The following is an 18127-nucleotide window of genomic DNA, read 5'->3' as shown; positions in this document are numbered from 1 at the left end:
AAGTGCACTTGAGCTTCAGATCATGAATTGATGGCCGGACATTCTCCATTAGGATTTTCTGGTAGAGCTCAGAATTCATGTTTCCATCAATTATGGTAAGTCGTCCAGGTTCTGAAGCTGCAAAGCAGCCCCAGACCATCATGCTACCACCACCATGTCTGACTGTTGGTATGATGTTCTTGTTCTGAAATGCTGTATTCATTTTATGCCAGATGAAACGGGACGCACACCTTCCAAAAAGTTAAATTTTTGCCTCATCAGTCCACAAAATATTTGCCTAAAAGTCTTGGGGATAATCAAGATGTTTTTTGGTAAATGTGAGATGAGCCTTTGTGTTCTTTTTGGTCAGCAGTGGCTTTGACCTTGGAACTCCCCCATGGATGCCATTTTTGCCCAGTCTCTTTCTTATCGTTGAATCATGAACATTGATCTTACCCGAGGCAAGTGAGGCCTGCAGTTCTTTAGATGTTGTTCTGGGTTCTTTTATAACCTCTGGGTGAGTCGTCGTCATGCTCTTGGAGTAATTTTTGTAGACCTGCCACTCCTGGGAAGGTTCACCACTATTCCAAGTTATCTCCATTTGTGGATAATGGCTCTCTCTGTGGTTCACTGGAGTTCCAAAGCCTTAGAAATGGCTTTGAAACCCTTCCTAGACCAATACATGTACATTACTTTGTTTCTAATCTGTTCTTGCATTATTTTAGATTGTGGTATGATGTGTGGCTTTTTGTGATCTGTTAGCGTGCTTCGCTTTGTCAGACAGCTTCTATTTATGTGATTTCTTGATTCAACAGGTTTGGCAGTAATCAGGCCTGGGTGTGGCAAGTGAACTTTAACTCAGCTTTCCTAAAAATTGTGGTTAATCCCAGCTCATTCATGATCCAGCATGGGAGGGGGCAATTACTTTTTCACATAGGGCCAGGCAGGTTTGAACAGCTTTTTTCTCTTAATAAATGAAATAATAGTTTTAAAACTGCATCTTGGATTTACATTTACTCGGGTTATCTTTGTGCAATATTAAAATTTGTTTGATGATCTGAATCATTTAAGTGTGAGAAATATGCAAAAAAAAAAAATCAGGAAGGGGGCAAATTCTTTTTTCACACAACTGTATAAGTGTATATCTATATGGTTTTACATTTTTTGTGGCTGCTGGATTTATGGAATAAACACAGGTTATGCAATGATGCTATATTTGCGGTTCTTCTATTCCTACATGAGTTCATTGGAGTGAATAGGTGATGTTGGAGGGTCATGTTCCTTAAAAGTGACATTTGGAGATGAGATCCTCTGATATTACAAGCACTTTTTGACCCATAGTAATATCTAGGGTCGTAGGATTCTGGTGAGTTTCAGTTTGCTTGGGGCATGTGGTGACACAAGCATTTGGACGTCTAATTTGGCACTAGATTTCACAGTGGACTGTTTTTGAGCACTTTCTTACAATTCTAGACACTGTGTTTATGGACACTTTTATGTAGATCATCTAACAAGTGTTCTTTGTATATACTTGTTAGCACTAATTAAGCACACTCACATGTGAATTATTATTTTTGTTATAATAGCGCTGCTCATAATTGTTGGTTTGATCATATATCTTTGTGCATTTAGGTGGACACATTTGTTTGAGTGGCAACTATAGAAAGGTTAATACACATACTTTTATTGCACAATCCTATATGCTGTACTTTTTATATCTTTTTTTGATACTATATCCACAGGCATTCCTTTGTCTGAGTTTTTGCTTTCTTCTCATAAAAAGAAATCAGATTTGTTTGACAACTTCGGTCTTTCGTGAATCCATGGTAGGCTGTTAAAAAGAACCTGTCATGTGACCTGAGAGGGCAAAGTGACAGATCTCCTTCAACCATTATTTTGATAATTTTCTAACTACTAAATTCTTTATACTATTAAAAAATTCTCCTACAAGCATTTCAAAGTTTGATACTGTAACCTAAGTGGGCAAAGTGACTAATTTCCTTCAACCATTATTTTGACAATTTTCTAGTTACTAAATTCTTTATTCTAATGGAACAATTCTCCTACAAATATATCATACAAAACTTAATCCTTAATACTTTATGAAGTCAGACCTCTAATTACTATTGCAGTTTGGTTTCCCCAGTATTCCACATATTGCGTAGGATAGTTTGAATGTCGAATGTTGAAAAACAAGTCTGACAGTCCTGTTCACATATTTTTAGGCTTCTGTTCAGCAATCCCGGTTTCTGTCTCTACCTGGACACACAAAACTTTCTGAAAGGCCAAGAGGAAAAAATACAACTTCTTTTAGAGGTGAGACTATGTTAATGAAATCATGGCATCTTGATTTGTAATAAACATATACATGTTAATCTTGCACATAAATCAAAAGACTGACGTGCCAACAACTGGAACAGCTTTGGTGGAATTAAAGGGGTTGTAAAGTCAGAAGTTTTTTTTTTTATCTTAATGCAATCTATGCAGTGGAATTACCCACAAAATAACCCCATTTTGGAAAGAAAACACCCCAAAGTATATTCTGTGATATGGGCTGCAGATAGGTACCCTGGTACTCTTATGGGCTGCAGGAGGGAGGGAATGTTCCTGCTGGCATCATTTTACAATGCACCGGTAGGGAAGTGGTAAAATCCATAGCAGACCCAAAGGGTCCCCCCACACTATTTTTTCTCCAGTTTTTTTAATTTACATTCTTTTTTTAGCAATTCTTTTTTTTTTTATTTAGCTCTCAGCGGGGAAGTCTTAACAACCTATTGACTGTGCGCTCGGCGGGTGAACATCTCCCTATGTAACCAGAAAGTTTGGGTGATAAGCAAATACCAGAATGGGTGATGTTCAGGCCAAACCTATGCTCGGCCCAAACCATTCGCCCATCCATAGTGGTGCCTGAACACTGTAACCCCTTACAGTTACTCTTGGTGGGCGCAGGAACGGGCCCAGCTGTTAAAAATTAGAAAAGAAATTGAAATTACATGCACCTATCAAACAGGTGCATAAAAATTGGGTATTGGTAGTGCCTGAACACTGTAACCCCTCACAGTTACTCTTGTTGGGTGCAGGAACAGGCCCTGATGTTAAAAATTAGATCAAACAGGTGCAGAAAAATTGTGCCTTAGGTGTTACTGGTGCCCCAAACCAAAAATATTGTTGAAAGTTAGCATAATCAAGATTCAGGAATAGGATAGCAGCATAGGCAGCCTTCAAGGGATCCCAGATACCTGCTCTTGCCCCTAGATGATCCTGCACCATATGATGCAGACGCTGCCGATGGTTGCTTAAACCTAACAGCCCTGGGCGCTGAGGACTAAAAAATTGTTTAAAGGCATTGGTCAGCCGGCTGCCTTTTCCATCGCTCTTCTATTGACGGAACGAAGCCTCACAAACACGTTGTCCAGGAAATGGTAACCTCCCAGTGTCTGGAAATTTGTTACACAAATTTTTCTTCAAGGCGTCTTGAAGATGTTTCATCCTCTGCTCCCTCTGTGAAGGCAGAGTGAGCTCTGCAACTTTATTCTTGTAACGTGGATCAAGAAGGGTTGCCAGTCAGTAATGATCCCTCTCCTTGATACCACAAATCCTCTGGTCCTTTCGCAGGCTTTGCAGAACCAGGGAGCCCATGCAGCATAAGTTTGAGGAGGCATTATATTCTGAGTTCTGTGGGTCACTAAGGATGACAACCCCTTGAAGACTGCTGTATGTTATCCTCTACATCCATACTGACACAATCCTCCTCCTCCTGTGTGTTTGGCAGCCCCACAGGAATGGTATCTGCATAAAGGGAGCCTTGAGAGGAAAGGAAGTCCTAAGGAAGTCCTCCTCTTCCTCCCGCTGTTCTGCCTCAAGTGCCCTGTCCATGATTCCACGAAGTGGAAAGTGTGCTCCAGCAGGAAGACTAGAGGGACAGTGTCACTGATGCATGCATTGTTGCGGCTCACCATCCTTGAGGGCTCCTCAAATGGTGACAGGACAGTGCATGCATTCTTTATCAGTATCCACTGACGTAGCAAAAAGAAGCCATGTTTCCATGAGCCTGTCCTTGTGTCATACTCACATAGGTACTCATTGATGGCCCCCTGCTGCACGTGCAGTCGCTACAGCATTGCCAATGTTGAGTTCCACCTGGTGTCACAAATGAGGCGGTTGGTGGGCAGGTTGAATTCCCATTGAATGTCAGCCAGCCGAGCACTGGCATTGTATGACCGTCTGAAATGGCCACAGACTTTTCTGGTCAGCATCAGAAGATCTTGTAAGCCTGGGTACCTGTTCAAGAAATGCTGCACCACCAAATTCAGGATGTGTGCCAAGCATGGAGAATGTGTCAAGTGTCCCTGTCTGAGGGCGGAGAGAAGGTTGGTGCCATTGTTGCATACAACCATTCCTGGCTCAAGCTGCCATGGCGTCAACCACCTCTGAGCCTGCCCCTGCAGAGCTGACAGAATCTATGCCCCAGTGTGGCTTCTGTCCCATAGACAGACCAACTGAAGCACCTCATAGCATCTTTTAGCCTGACTGCTTTTGTAGCCCCTTGAACGCTTAGGGAGCACTGCTGGTTCAGAGGACAATTCAGCAGAAGAGGCCATAGAGGAAGAAGAAGAGGAGGGGTGGAGCAGACTGATGCGACAGAATCACCACCAGCTTTTTGGAGGCTTGGTGGTGGAACAAGCCCCGGAACTGAACTCTGTCCTGCATCCTTTCCAGCTGGCAGCAGAGTTACCCAGTGTGCTGTAAAGGAAATGTAACATCCCTGACCATGACTGCTGGACTATGAGTCAGCAGTAATGTGAACCTTGTTGCTGACCGCCCTGTCCAACGAGGCTAAAACATTGCCTTTCACATGATGGTACAGAGCTGGAATGGCCTTACATGAAAAAAAATAGATTTTTGGAACTTGCCACTGTGGTATAGCACATTCTGCAAATTCACAAAAAGGGGCAGAGTCTACCAGATGAAAAGACAGCAGTTGTAATGCTAGAAATTTGGCCAAGCTAGGATTTAGATGCTGAGCATGTGGGTGGCTGGGACAGTATTTTCTTTAACGGTTCAGCAACTGGGGTAGCAAAATTTGCCTGGTGAAATTAACAGGTTGTGTACTCCTAGTAGATTGGGTGCAAGTACTTGTGGCACCCATTGTTATACCATCATTCCTCTCAGTGCAGGGTTTTTGGGGAAGACTTTGAGAAGACTTGTGGTATAGTAGGGGTAGAGATCCCAGATTAGGAGGAAGGAGAAGTCTGCATTTTTTTAATGATGTGGGTCTTTCAGGTGTTGTTGCCATTGGACTGCATGGCAGGTCATCATATATCTTGTCAAGCATGTGGTGCCCAAGCGGCTGGTGTCCTGGCTATGCTCCGCTTCAGAGATAGATTGCAAACAGCAACGCTTCGGTCTGCTGCACATGTGTTGAAAAAAGCCCACACCAATGAACTTTTGGAGGTCAGCGGGGAGTCAGCAGCACCCTGCACCTGTGGAGCTCTGTGGTGGACATCCTGCCTCTTTGGAGTTGTGCCTCCTCCTCCACCTCACTTTCCTCCTCTGTTCTCTCAGGCACCCAATTACAGTCAGTGACCTCATCATCCCCTCCCTCCTCATCACTGGAGCAAACTTGGCAGTATGCTTCAGCTGGGGGAACATGACTAGTTTCTTGTCCTTCTGTGGCACCCCCTCTCTCTAGGCTCACGTTACTCCTTTCCTTAACCTGGGAACCAACATTGGAGCATTCAAATTGCTGCTTATCCTCCAGCAGCATGTAACCGACACTGTGATCAAATAATTCTGGTGACTCCTCCGTTCATGATGGTGGGGCTACAGAAGGAGTAGCTGTGGGCAAGGAGCTGTTGGAATAGGCCGTTTTGGCAGCTAAGGTGGAAGGCAAACTAGTATGAGCCTGGGTGACAGAGGATGAGGAGGATGAGGACGGCTTAGTTATCCACTCCACCAACTCTTTTGCATGTTGTGGCTCAATAACACGACCAGCAGCGGAAAAAAAAAAAAAAAGTGTGCCACGCCTGCAGAGGATGCACCACAACTTTTCACTGTAAACACAGAGGCTGCTTGCCCTCTCTTAGTGGCCTGTGCATGTTTGTCTCGCCTTGTTGGCCTTTCAGACATTGGGGGAATTTTTATTTATTTTTTTGCTTGGTGCAAAAAAACATTTTATTATTCTTTTTATTTTTTTGGGGGAGATTTTTATAACTCTTTATTACAGAGTGTGGGAAGGGAATATGGTACTTGGGTGCAATACTTTATGCTTGGTGCACTATAAACCATTTTATTATAGTTTTTCTTTTGTAATAAAGAAAATAAGGGTGCAGCAATTGTGGAGATATTTTTTCACAGCTGCTGCTGCAAAAAATTAAAATAAAATAAACGTAAAAAAATGAAGAAAGGACAAAAAAACCCCAAAAAAACAGTGGTGACGCAGAAGGAAGACCACCTGCGACTGCAAAAAGAAAAAAAAATTAATGAAAAAAATGGGATCAGTGGTGGCACACCGACACTTCAGTAGCACCACAACACTGTGTTATTCACACTACACTGCACTGTAATATATACACTGAACTACACTGTGTTATTCACACTGCGCTACACTGTATTATATACTCTGCACTGCACTGCACTATATACTCTACACTGCACTATACAGTAAAACCTTGGTTTGAAAGCGTTTTGCAAGACAAGCAAAAATTGTTAATACATTTTGACTTGATAAACAAGTGATTTCTTTATATACAAGTAGCCTCATTCCAACTGACCATAAAAGAGAAGAGAGGTGCCTCTAAGTGTAGCAATATGGTTACATTTAATGAAGGTACAAAATTTAGCAACTCACATGGTTGATAATAAAACGGGCACATCTAAGTATGCAGGCATTCGTGGTAAAGCTGTCCACGTAGAACATCCTCCGCACTGTCATCAATGTCATCCCTTCCACGCTGCGCTCCACGAGCACCTCAAGCCTCACTTTCAGATCGCTCTACTGCAGGGTAATGTTCCCAGTCACAATTGCAGACTGACATCGGTGAGAGCCGGCGGTGCGGAAGATGGTCTATGTGGACAGCTTTACCCCGGATGCTTGCATACTTAGTTGTGCCTCTTTTAATCATCAGCCATGTGAGTTGCTAAATGTTGTACCTTCATTAAATGTAACCATATTGCTAAACATTTAGAGATGCCTCTCTTCTGTTTTACACTCTATAGTTCCTGCTGGATTTTGCTTCTAATCCCCTTGTGGAGGCTGCCATTTGTGGATGGACATTTTATGGTTACACAACCTTGCTATAATCTTTTTATATGGACTATAAACTGAAGGACTTATGAATAAATGGTTGTGGAACGAATCGTTTGAGTTTCCATTATTTCCTAATGGGAAATTTGCTTTGATATATAAGTGCTTTGGATTACAAGCATGTTTCTGGAACAAATTTTGCTTGCAATCCAAGGTTTTACTGTAGTAACAACTCTGCACTATATACTCTGCACTGCACTGTAGTATATAGTCTGCACTGCAGTATATACTCTGCACTATATTATGTACATTACACTGAATGCACTGTATTATATATTCTTTACTGCCTGCACTGTATTATATATTCCACAATGATTGCACTGTATTATATATTCCACAATGACTGCACTGTATTACATATTCTACACTGCCTACATGCTCAATCCACTAATTGACCTGCCTAATCTCTCCCCACTACAATACACTACATACAGCCGCCGTGTAAGCAACCTTATATTGTGTGGGGCGTGGACTTAGCCCCTGATCCATGATTGGCCAAAGGCACCCTGCCTTTGGCCAATCATGGCTCTCACAGCACATTGCGCTGTGATTGGCCAAAGCATACAGGTCAGGTGGCTGCTTTGGTCAATCAGCAGCCTTCAATGCACTGCGATCTTGCAGTGCATTATGGGGCACTCCGCGGCGGGCGAACTTCCTGCGAACGTCCCATGTGTTCATTTTTTTTTTTATGAACAAACAAACATCTAGCCCATCACTAATGGTAACAAAGACTCATATCAGGAATATGAAATGTTGGGGAAACATTTACTTTAAACTACCCTGTCAAGTATCTCCCTTTGTGTGTTGTGGTTCTGTCTGATGGCCCCTACGTTCATACTGTCCATAGTTATGTACGGGTTGCCTGATGAAACCACAGAGTGCAGCGGGGGGACCTGACAAACGTGTTGGATGCTGAAGATTTTTTAGCCATTGTAGCTCTGCAAGAAAGTAAAGATCAGTAGCAGGGGCAGTGGGGCAGGCAAGCCTTAACTTTTTAGGCAGCCTAATGCAAATAACAGCCCAAATTTTATTTTGTGTTTGCAAACAGTTACTACACAAGAAATATGAAGATGGTTTTAGATCTCGAACCCTAAAAGAGATCTGAAATTGTGGCAAAACTTTGTTTCGTATAGCATTTATTCAATAAATCAGGGTGTTAGTATATAATTTGTACTCCAGACACTACACTGGCCTAGGCATGTTGGAACTCTGGGCAGGAATAAGTATTTACATTTACCTGTCCAAGGCAAAATAACACAATAAGTGCACCCCAGAGCGCACCATAGAGTCTAAGTCTCACTAAGTATTATTGGGGCTTACAAAAGAGTATTATTTAACTAAATGTCTTTGTTGATTTTTGCTTCATAACAACCAATAGGATTCACAACTTTGGAAATAAGAGTGGAACATGAAAAAATTAATCTGGAGTAATACAGACTGTCTGAGACAATATTTCCCTAACAGTGAAAAATAAGTCTTTTGTCAAATGTTAGGGCAGCCATATGCGGTTCGAATCTCAGCCATTTCGAACCATTAATGGGCAGGCTGAATGTTCCAAGATGATCAATCAATCGTTCGACTTGGATACAACCAGCCTGCCGGTTTAGCTTGCTGCAGGGATGGCTTCTGGCCCACACCCCCCACAAGGAGAAGACAATTGCTCGGCTAGAGGGATTCCCCTGTCAACACTGTCCGTGTTGATGGGGGAATCGAGCAAAGAAATTTGCACCGTCTATGGCCTGCCTTAGTGTTGATACTGATGTGAAAAAATATTATTTATTTGAATATTGCAGTTGTATGTTTGCTTTTACTTGTCAGTATATTTACCATAATTTTGATATCATTATGTTTTTGTTATATACAGTGGGTGACAGTGATTCAGATGGTGGTACGTCCAGCCAGGAGTTAAATTTTTATCCCAGAGCTAAAGACATCTTGCGGGATAATAGGCAAAAACGTGCTCCTTTTAAGAGTAGGCTAGAGTGGACTGATGAAAGGCTTAATAGTCAGACTAAAGAATCCAGTTCAGTAGGTGGCTTACCCCTGCAAAGAGGACTTCGGGAGCCGCTCTTGCCTAAACCGAGGTTTGGAACCTTGAGAGAGGACAAAGGGCCAAAGGAGGAAAGTAGCACTCCAGTTCCACCACCAAGAAGTAGACATTCCTTGGAAGATGAGTTTAAGAAGAAGAGAATTGGAGAAAAAAGACCTGATCCTCGATCACCAAAATAGTAAAAATCACACTTTTGTCAAAGAGGCAAAATATTTTGCAAAAAGAAGTGGACATGTTGCATTGCCATGTTACTCAATTCAGGTTTTCTGGATATAATGTATTTTCTGATATCCCAAAATGAGATTACTTGTGATACTATAAAACGTGTTATCTCTGCGGATTTTGACTGGTAAACTAAGCAGGTTGTTTTTGCAAATTCTTTATTGAAGGATTCCAGCATTCATAAAGAAAATTGGAATATACAGTAGAAAATGACATTTACATAGTAATGCAGTAACTAAGCAGTTTTTCACAGGCACATAACAAATATCGAATCAGGTGTTTACCACACCTAGAATATCAATTGAGCCATTTCTACAAAGTGTAGAAATGTGTAAATTTAATTTTACTGGAGCAAGTATGGAACCTGAAAGGCTATTAGTGTACATACAAACTGATATTTTAGCTCAGAAAGTAGTCAACACTGGCACAAAGAGGTTGATTTACTAAAGTTAAATAGACTGGTCACTTTGCAAAGTGCAGTTTCACTCTGCATGTGCAGTTGCTCCAGGGTTTAGTAAATGAGGTAAAACTTCACTTTGCAAAAAGTACCCAATCACATAATAATAAAAATATAAAAAAACATGTTTTTGCTTGCACATGATTGGATAATGGAAGTCAGCAAAGCTTCTGCTCATTTACTAATCTCTGGAGGAACTGCATTTGCAGAGTGCAACTGCACTTTGCAAAGTGACCAGTCTATACCTTTAGTAAATCAACCCCTTTGTGCCCGTGTTGACTACTTTCTGAGCTAAAATATCAGTTTGTATGTACACTAATAGCACAGTCTATTTGCCTTTATTAAATCAACCCCAAAATATTTATTCAAAGATGACTGCAAGCTTTACACACATTTTTACAATGTAAATGCAGCCAGCACCAAAAATAGATCTAGATATATGAATGGCATGGTCCTAGTTTGGGTATACGTTTATGCAGGCCCATTGGTGAGAACCCGGATGTGGTGTGATCACCACATGAACACAAATGTGCACTGACTATACCAATAAACATGTGTCTATGTACCCATAATGTGTTGTATATGAAAGAAATGTATTGTACATTGCACTGATTTATTGGAGCGCTTGCATGCAGGCGTTCCCTTGTTCACAATTTATTTAAGTGAAGCAGAACCTATTAAATGAGAGCTAGGGTGGGGGCCATGAGTCATAAAAGAGTCTCTGTAAAGGAAATATCTCCAGATAGGAAAACTGGCACATTCATTAGTAATATTTAAAATGATCCACTCTGATTACTTAAGAAGACATACAGTATATGCACTGATTGTTAGCAGTGGCTACAGCCAATCCTTGGCAGAAAGTTGTAACAGTAGGGCCTGTTTACACTTGTGCATGTTGGTGCATATGAAATGCACAACCACTGATTTTTTAATACAGATCTTACCACTATATTTTGCATGCAGTTTAACATGTGTTTAGCATAACCAAAAATATACAAGCGTGGAAAGGTCCTAAGGTTGGTTAATTATGATTGTGGCCCACTTTGCTAGTATACACCTGGAGAAACAAGTACAGTAATGTAAATTCTCCTACATAACCAGCTAGCAGAGTGCAGCTGAGGGTCCGTGAGGGAGGCAAGAACCTTGTCAATCCTAGAAGACAAAGGTTTGTACTTTGTTGTATAATGGTAATGGACCTGTTGTGAATGGTTTCTGGGCACAGGATTGGAAAATGCAGGATCCAGGCATTGCACCCACAATCTGCTGATTGCGGGTGCAATATCTTATAGGCTGCAGAGTAAAAAATAATAAATGCGTATTTTGTTACCTGCAAAAAGATGTGCATTAATTATTTTTTTTGTAAACAGTTAACTTAGCCTTTCAGCTCCAGCATTAGGGCCAATACACTAAAGATTACTTGCCTATAATTATTATACCTATAATTAGGTATAATTAGTTGTGGTGTTGTGCACTGAGGTGCTAACAATATCAGAGTCTTTAATCTAAGTCAATTTACTGATGTACCTCAGGTCATGTGACTTAAAATGCAATAGGTCAAAGAGAGCACCAAATGAAAAATCTAAAGTTTTTATTGTTCAACTGATTACAACAATCAGGACAGTTAGGACTCTTACTACTTCTATTCTGAACACATCCTCTGCATACGGATCAATTTGCGTAGGAGTACCATTGAGTCCATTTAAAATGCTGTCATTTCCCCAGCTCTGTGAAGGGGAATTGTGTGACCCCCAAAATGCAGTGGATATCCTTTGCCCTGCTTGTTGAAACCAGCTAAACAATCAAGACTTTAAACTCCAAAGGACTTTTAATTTGTCACTCTCCTTGACCTTGGATTTCTCAACTCCGCATGCCCTCTCCTGGGGAGCTCTGTCTTTGTGGTGAGCTGCTAAATACAGGCCAACTCTGCTCAAGTAATAACTTTGTCTACATTTACTGTCTATATTAATTATCTCTATAAGTTCTTCATGCAAGTTCAGGTGATTATTTTTCCTACTGCTTTGATGTGCATTTTGCCTCCCATCATACAAAAAACAAAACAAAAATTGTAGTAATATTGCTTGGTAATACACTGGTATTACCTAATTCCAGCCAAAATATTGTTTTATTTGTTTTGGGTATAGCTACAAAGGGCTAGAACCCCAGTGGTGCCTTTGTCATTGTCTTTGTCCCAGGAATGGATCCCTCTCATTTCCTGTCCCAATAGTGATGGGGGGTTGGAAGTCCAGGTATGGATTGGAAGTTCTTCCAGTGGAGATGAGGACAGCAACAAATCTCTTTTATAGTGGAGGGGGAAAGGTTAGAACCTATGTAAGATTTTTACTGTTGCCTGTGCCTTCTTGACTCGATGACCCCATTCCCTTTATTTCTTGTCCAGGGATAAAAAAACAAAAATAAATGTACCCAATGGAGTCATAGACAGCAATAAAATCCTGGTTACTGCTTTGCAATTACTTGATAAACGTTTAATAACATGTACTACTACTACTACTACTACTACTACATACTGAGATGGTCTTACGTTTTATCTGGCACTATCTTCAAAACAGCGTGTGACCTTCTGCATACCAAGATTTAAATTATTAATAAATATGTAAATTCAGACATAATTATGCAACATTGACAATGTATGGAGATACAGTAGATTACGTTTGAGCAGTTGACTTGAAGCTTGTTTAAAATGATAACTTTCCACATTAATAGAAGGGTTTTTTTGGGACTGCAAAGAGGCAATGGCATAAATGCCATATGTCTCCATCCCTGATACATTTTGAGAAGAAAGAAGGGTTGGGACTTTGAATGTGGTGCATGACAAGCAGTGGGTAAGTAAAAAAGTAAATATAAAACATAGAATCTATGTAGTTAGGCAATGGTGGAATCACAACATAGCACAATATGAACCATATAAATGATGTTGAGAGCAGTTGTTTATTAAAACCACTCATCAACAGTCAGTAAAATGTAACAGTTCTTACAAGAGGTAAAACATGATTGATACAACAAAATCATAATGCATAGAGAAAATGAACATAAATTGTTATGAGCATGTAATGGAGAACTGATTGTGGAGAAACAACTTATCAATAATGCATAGGTAGTAACAAATTCATAGATTGTATATACAGACATGACGCAATGGTAGTAAATAAAAAGCATCCTATAGCTCGACGCGTTTCGTGGAATTTGAGGAAGTGGAGCGAATTTCCACGAAACGCGTCAAGCTATAAAATGCTTTTTATTTACTACCATTGCATCATGTCTGTATATACAATCTATGAATTTGTTATTACACATGTATTATTGATACATTGTTTCTCTACAATCAGTTCTCTATGGCATGCTCATATCAATTTATTTTCATTTTCTCTATGCATTATGATTTTGTTGTATCAATCATGTTTTACCTCTTGTAAGAACTGTTACATTTTACTGATTGTTGATGAGTGGTTTTAATAAACAACTGCTTTCAACATCATTTATATGGTTCATATTGTGCTATGTTGTGATTCCACCATTGCCTAACTACATAGAATCATTTTACGTTTACTTTTTTGCTTACCCACTGCTTGTCATGCACCTCACTCAAAGTCCCAACCCTTCTTTCTTCTCACTTTCCACATTAATACCATTTTTATTGATAGTGCCACATAAAAGGTGCTGCTGCTTAGGGATGCTTTCCTGAACTCCATGTCATATGTATGAATTATAGACAGATGTACACATTTGGAGGAATCTTTCATAAATTGAAGTCTTCCTATGTGGGCTCCTAAAGAGCCACCTGTACTTTTTGTATACAGATTAGATTTTACCTCTGCAGTTACTTGAAAAGTTGCTGTCATTCACTAGTGACCTGTAATCATTATCTGTTGGATTCAAATGTTTGGACATATTCACCAATAACAAGAGATGTTTTTAACGGTATAATAATTTTTAGAATACTTATTATATTGTGAACCAAATGATGGAAATGTGTATTCAATTTTAATATATAACAAATAAAAAATAATGTTCATATTTTCTACAATAAATCAAAAACTTTTCTTCTTGCGTTCTGGTAATTTTTAAATAGGGTGCATCAAGTGACATTGGTTTCTGCAGAGGAAGCCCATCACCACCTACTCATTTTGTAGCTGCATTCAGCTGTATGAATAGGGCAGGCAGCATAAAAGGAGAAGGTGTCTCTCATCTGACTTACAACAAAGCAGTCAAGGTTAGGCCTGTAAAAACCAGTCTAGATCTCTACCTTTCTGCAAACAGTTCTGCAAGTTTTAAATAGGAAAATTTGGTGCTATATTTTGTAATTGCCTAGTATATTTAACTCAATTAACTGTCTTACCAAACAATCAGTTCTAACGACACTGTATAATAAGATCCTTCTGCTGCTACCTGGGCTGTGGGAATCTGCTGTATAAAGAATGGCATACCTCACTAAATAAATAACATTTGTCCATCTAAAACATCGTCCTATTATGAAGTAAGGTAACCTTTTGTATTAGGAATCATCCAAAAGTTATTTAGACTAAATAACCCATTCATGAGCAGGCATACATTTGCTAGCATTTGATACTCTGGCAGACAGGAAGCATACATTTGATATTAAATCCTACCAGTCTCCTGAAACATGAGCACAACCACAACTGCAACTTCACTAACCTCTATAAAGCAGTTCACAAAACCATGCACTTCTGGGGATTAGATTGCAAGACTGAAGGAAACATAAACATGTATTGTTTGTTGTTCCAGGAATGATGGATTGTTCTGCTGCTGGTATTATGCCACTGTTATGAATTAAATAAGCCTTAAAGCCTAACTCCGGGAACTTTTAAAATGATCCATTGTAGTGGGCCTGTGAAGGCACTGCAAGGATTAATTGCTCTTTTTATCTAGAGGAGAGGAGAAACGGTTTTACTTACCTGATCTTCTCTTCCCCCTGGCAGATGGTGCTCCTCCATGCTCTGGCAGTAGACTGTCAGCATCAACACGTCCAGTGCAGGGCTATGGGTCTTGCTTTTGTCTTAATGACATCAAGATTCTAGACTGCTTCAGCATGGGGGGGGAAGGCCTTCAGGGACTAGTCTGGTAGCGGGGAGGAGCAGAGGATTAGGTAAGTAATTATTCTTTTTCTGACCTAGACCTAAATAAGCAACTCACCCTTGCAGTGCAGGCACTGCCTGGAACTGGGCTTTAAATTCAAGGTTCTTTTCTGGTTGGTATCAAGACAGTGGTATATGCCGAGCCTTGGAACTCAGCTTTGTTCAGTGAACCTAACTCTAAAGTAAGCAAGCATCCAAACATGACAATTTGAATTTGGTCCCCTTTTTTTTCTACTTGCTTGCTTGTCAGTTAATTAAGAAGCTAACTTGGAAAAAAAACAGGGACTTTCTAGGATGGCATCTAGGAACACAGATTCAACACAAAGGTATACATAATTCCAAATGTATTCATCACAATATACAAAAGTATAAAGGGATCACAAAAGTTTAAAAGAATACAATATTCTTTTTATGACAAAATACAAAGACTATTTATATACCTGCACTATACTATGTCCCATTTCACAAACAGTAAGTTGTGGCAATGTGTTTGTGGATAAATTCACATGATCAAGGAAACTTTCTCCCTTCCCAATGCAGATGGTAGAACTAAGCCCAAAGAGGGCTAGATGTCTTGACTGTGTGCATGGCATTATGAGGGCCCAGTGTCAGAAATTTGGGTCTCTGTTAGAGGTCATGGGTCTTACAGCAGGACAATGACCCAAAGCACATGTCAAAAAGCACCCAGAAATGGTTTAAGACAAAACACTGGAGAATATTGAACTGGCCAGCAGTGAGTCCAGATATACAGTGCCTTGAAAAAGCATTCATACCTCCTGACATTTTCCACATTTTGTTCACGTTACAACTAAAAAGTAAATGTATTTTATTGGGATTTTAAGTGATAGACCAACACAAAGTGGCACATAATTGTGAAGTGGAAAGAAAATGATAAATGTTTTTTTTTTACAAATAAATATCTGAAAAGTGTGGTGTGCATTTGTATTCAGCCCCCCTGAGTCAATGCTTTGTAGAACCACCTTTCGCTGCAATTACAGTTGCAAGTCTTTTGGGGAATTTCTCTATCAGCTTTGCACATCTAGAGAGTGACATTTTTGCCCATTCTTCTTTGCAAAATAGCTCAAACTCTGTCAGATTAGATGGACAGCAATTTTCAAGTCTTGCCATAGATTCTGAATTGGATTTAGGTCTGGACTTTGAGTGGGCCATTCTAACACATGAATATGCTTTGATCTAAACCATTCTATTGTATCTCTGGCTGTACGTTTAGGGTCTTTGTCCTGCTGGAAGGTGAGCTTCCGCCCCAGTCTCAAGTCTTTTGCACTCTAATACCATGTACACACGGGCAGACTTTTCGACTGGGCTGGTACGACGGGACGAATCTGTTGGACAATCCAACCATGTGTGGGCTTCATCGGACCTGCAGCGGACTTTTTCGGTCGAAAATCAGACGGACTTTAGATTTGGAACATTTCAAATCTTTCAGACGGACTCGAGTCCGGTCAAAAAATCCGCTCGTCTGTATGCTAGTCCGACGTACTAAAACCGACACTAGGGCAGCTATTGGCTACTGGCTATCAACTTCCTTATTTTAGTCCGGTCGTACGTCATCACGTACAAATCCGTCAGACTTTGCTGTGATCGTGTGTAGGCAAGTCCGTTCGTTCGAAAGTCCATCGGAAGTCCGTCAAAAGCCAGTCGAAAGTCCGTCGGAAAGGCCGTCGGACCTTTGATGCCCAAAAGTCTGCCCGTGTGTACACGGCATAACAGTTTTCTTCTAAGATTGCTCTGTATTTGGCTCCATCCATCTTCCCATCAACTCTGACCAGCTTCCTTGTCCCTGCTGATAAAAGCATCCCTACAACATGATGCTGCCACCACCATGTTTCACGGTGGGGATGATGTGTTCAGGGTGATGTGCAGTGTTAGTTTTCTACCACATATAACGTTTTGCTTAAAGGCCAAAAAGTTACATTTTGGTCTCATCTGACCAAAGCACCTTCTTCCACATGTTTGCTGTGTCTCCCACATGGCTTCTCGCAAACCTTTCATAAAGGCCAGATTTGTGGAGTGCACAACTAATAGTTGTCCTGTGAACAGATTCTCCCACCTGAGCTGTGGATCTCTGCAACTCCTTCAGAGTTACCATGGGCCTCTTGGCTGCTTCTCTGATTAATGCTTGCCTTGCCTGGCCTGTCAGTTTAGGTGGACGGCCATGTCTTGGTAGGTTTGCAGTTTTGCCATACTCTTTCCATTTTCGGATGATGGATTGAACAGTGCTCCATGATATGTTCAAAGCTTGGGATTTTTTTTATAACCTAACCATGCTTTAAACTTCTCCACAACTTTATCTCTGACCTGTCTGGTGTGTTCCTTGGCCTTCATAATGGTGTTTGTTCACTAAGGTTCCATAACAAACCTATGAGGGCCTCACAGAACAGCTGTATTTATACTGAGATTAAATTACACACAGGTAAACTCTATTTGCTAATTAGGTGACTTCTGAAGACAATAGGTTCCACTAGGTTTTAGTTAGGGGTATCAGAGTAAAGGGGGCTGAATACAAATGCACGGCACGGTTCTCCTCCTACCTATCTCAGCGCACTTTCAGTGTCACTTACAACTCCATCTCCTCCGCTCCTCTTCCTCTCTCTGTTGGGGCACCCCAAGACTCCGTCCTTGGGCCCCTCCTATTCTCACTCTATACCTCTTCCCTGGGCCAGTTGATAACCTCCCATGGCTTCCAATACCACCTACGCCGATGACACCCAGATCTATCTCTCCACTCCTCAACTCACCCCCTCGATCTCCTCATGGATCTCAAACTTACTGAATGACATATCGGTTTGGATGTCACACCACTTTCTCAAACTCAATCTTTCTAAAACTCAGCTTGTTATATTTCCTCCTTCCCGGTCCCCCCCCCATGACTTTACCATTAAGATCAGCAGCACAACCATTGGTCCCTTCACACATGCCAGGGTGCTGGGTGTAATTCTTGACTCTGACCTCTCCTTCAGCCCTCACATCCAATCACTGGC

The 18127-nt window shown here is 40.8% G+C and overlaps 1 protein-coding gene across 1 annotated transcript in view; it reads left to right on the top strand.

Moving 5' to 3' along the window:
• Positions 1-10579, top strand: part of SLC9A2 (solute carrier family 9 member A2) — a 135250-nt gene extending 124671 nt beyond the window's left edge. The window contains exons 11-12 of the mRNA XM_073614757.1: positions 2205-2295; positions 9150-10579. Coding sequence (XP_073470858.1) covers positions 2205-2295; positions 9150-9514 — 456 coding nt within the window. The 3' untranslated portion in view covers positions 9515-10579. The remainder of the gene's footprint in view (positions 1-2204; positions 2296-9149) is intronic.
• The last annotated feature ends 7548 nt before the right edge of the window (positions 10580-18127 follow it).

The sequence above is a fragment of the Aquarana catesbeiana genome, linkage group LG02 (genome assembly GCF_042186555.1).
Source record: "Aquarana catesbeiana isolate 2022-GZ linkage group LG02, ASM4218655v1, whole genome shotgun sequence".
In the NCBI taxonomy this organism is placed as follows: Eukaryota; Metazoa; Chordata; class Amphibia; order Anura; family Ranidae; genus Aquarana; species Aquarana catesbeiana.
This window is presented reverse-complemented; position numbering and strand designations above follow the sequence as displayed.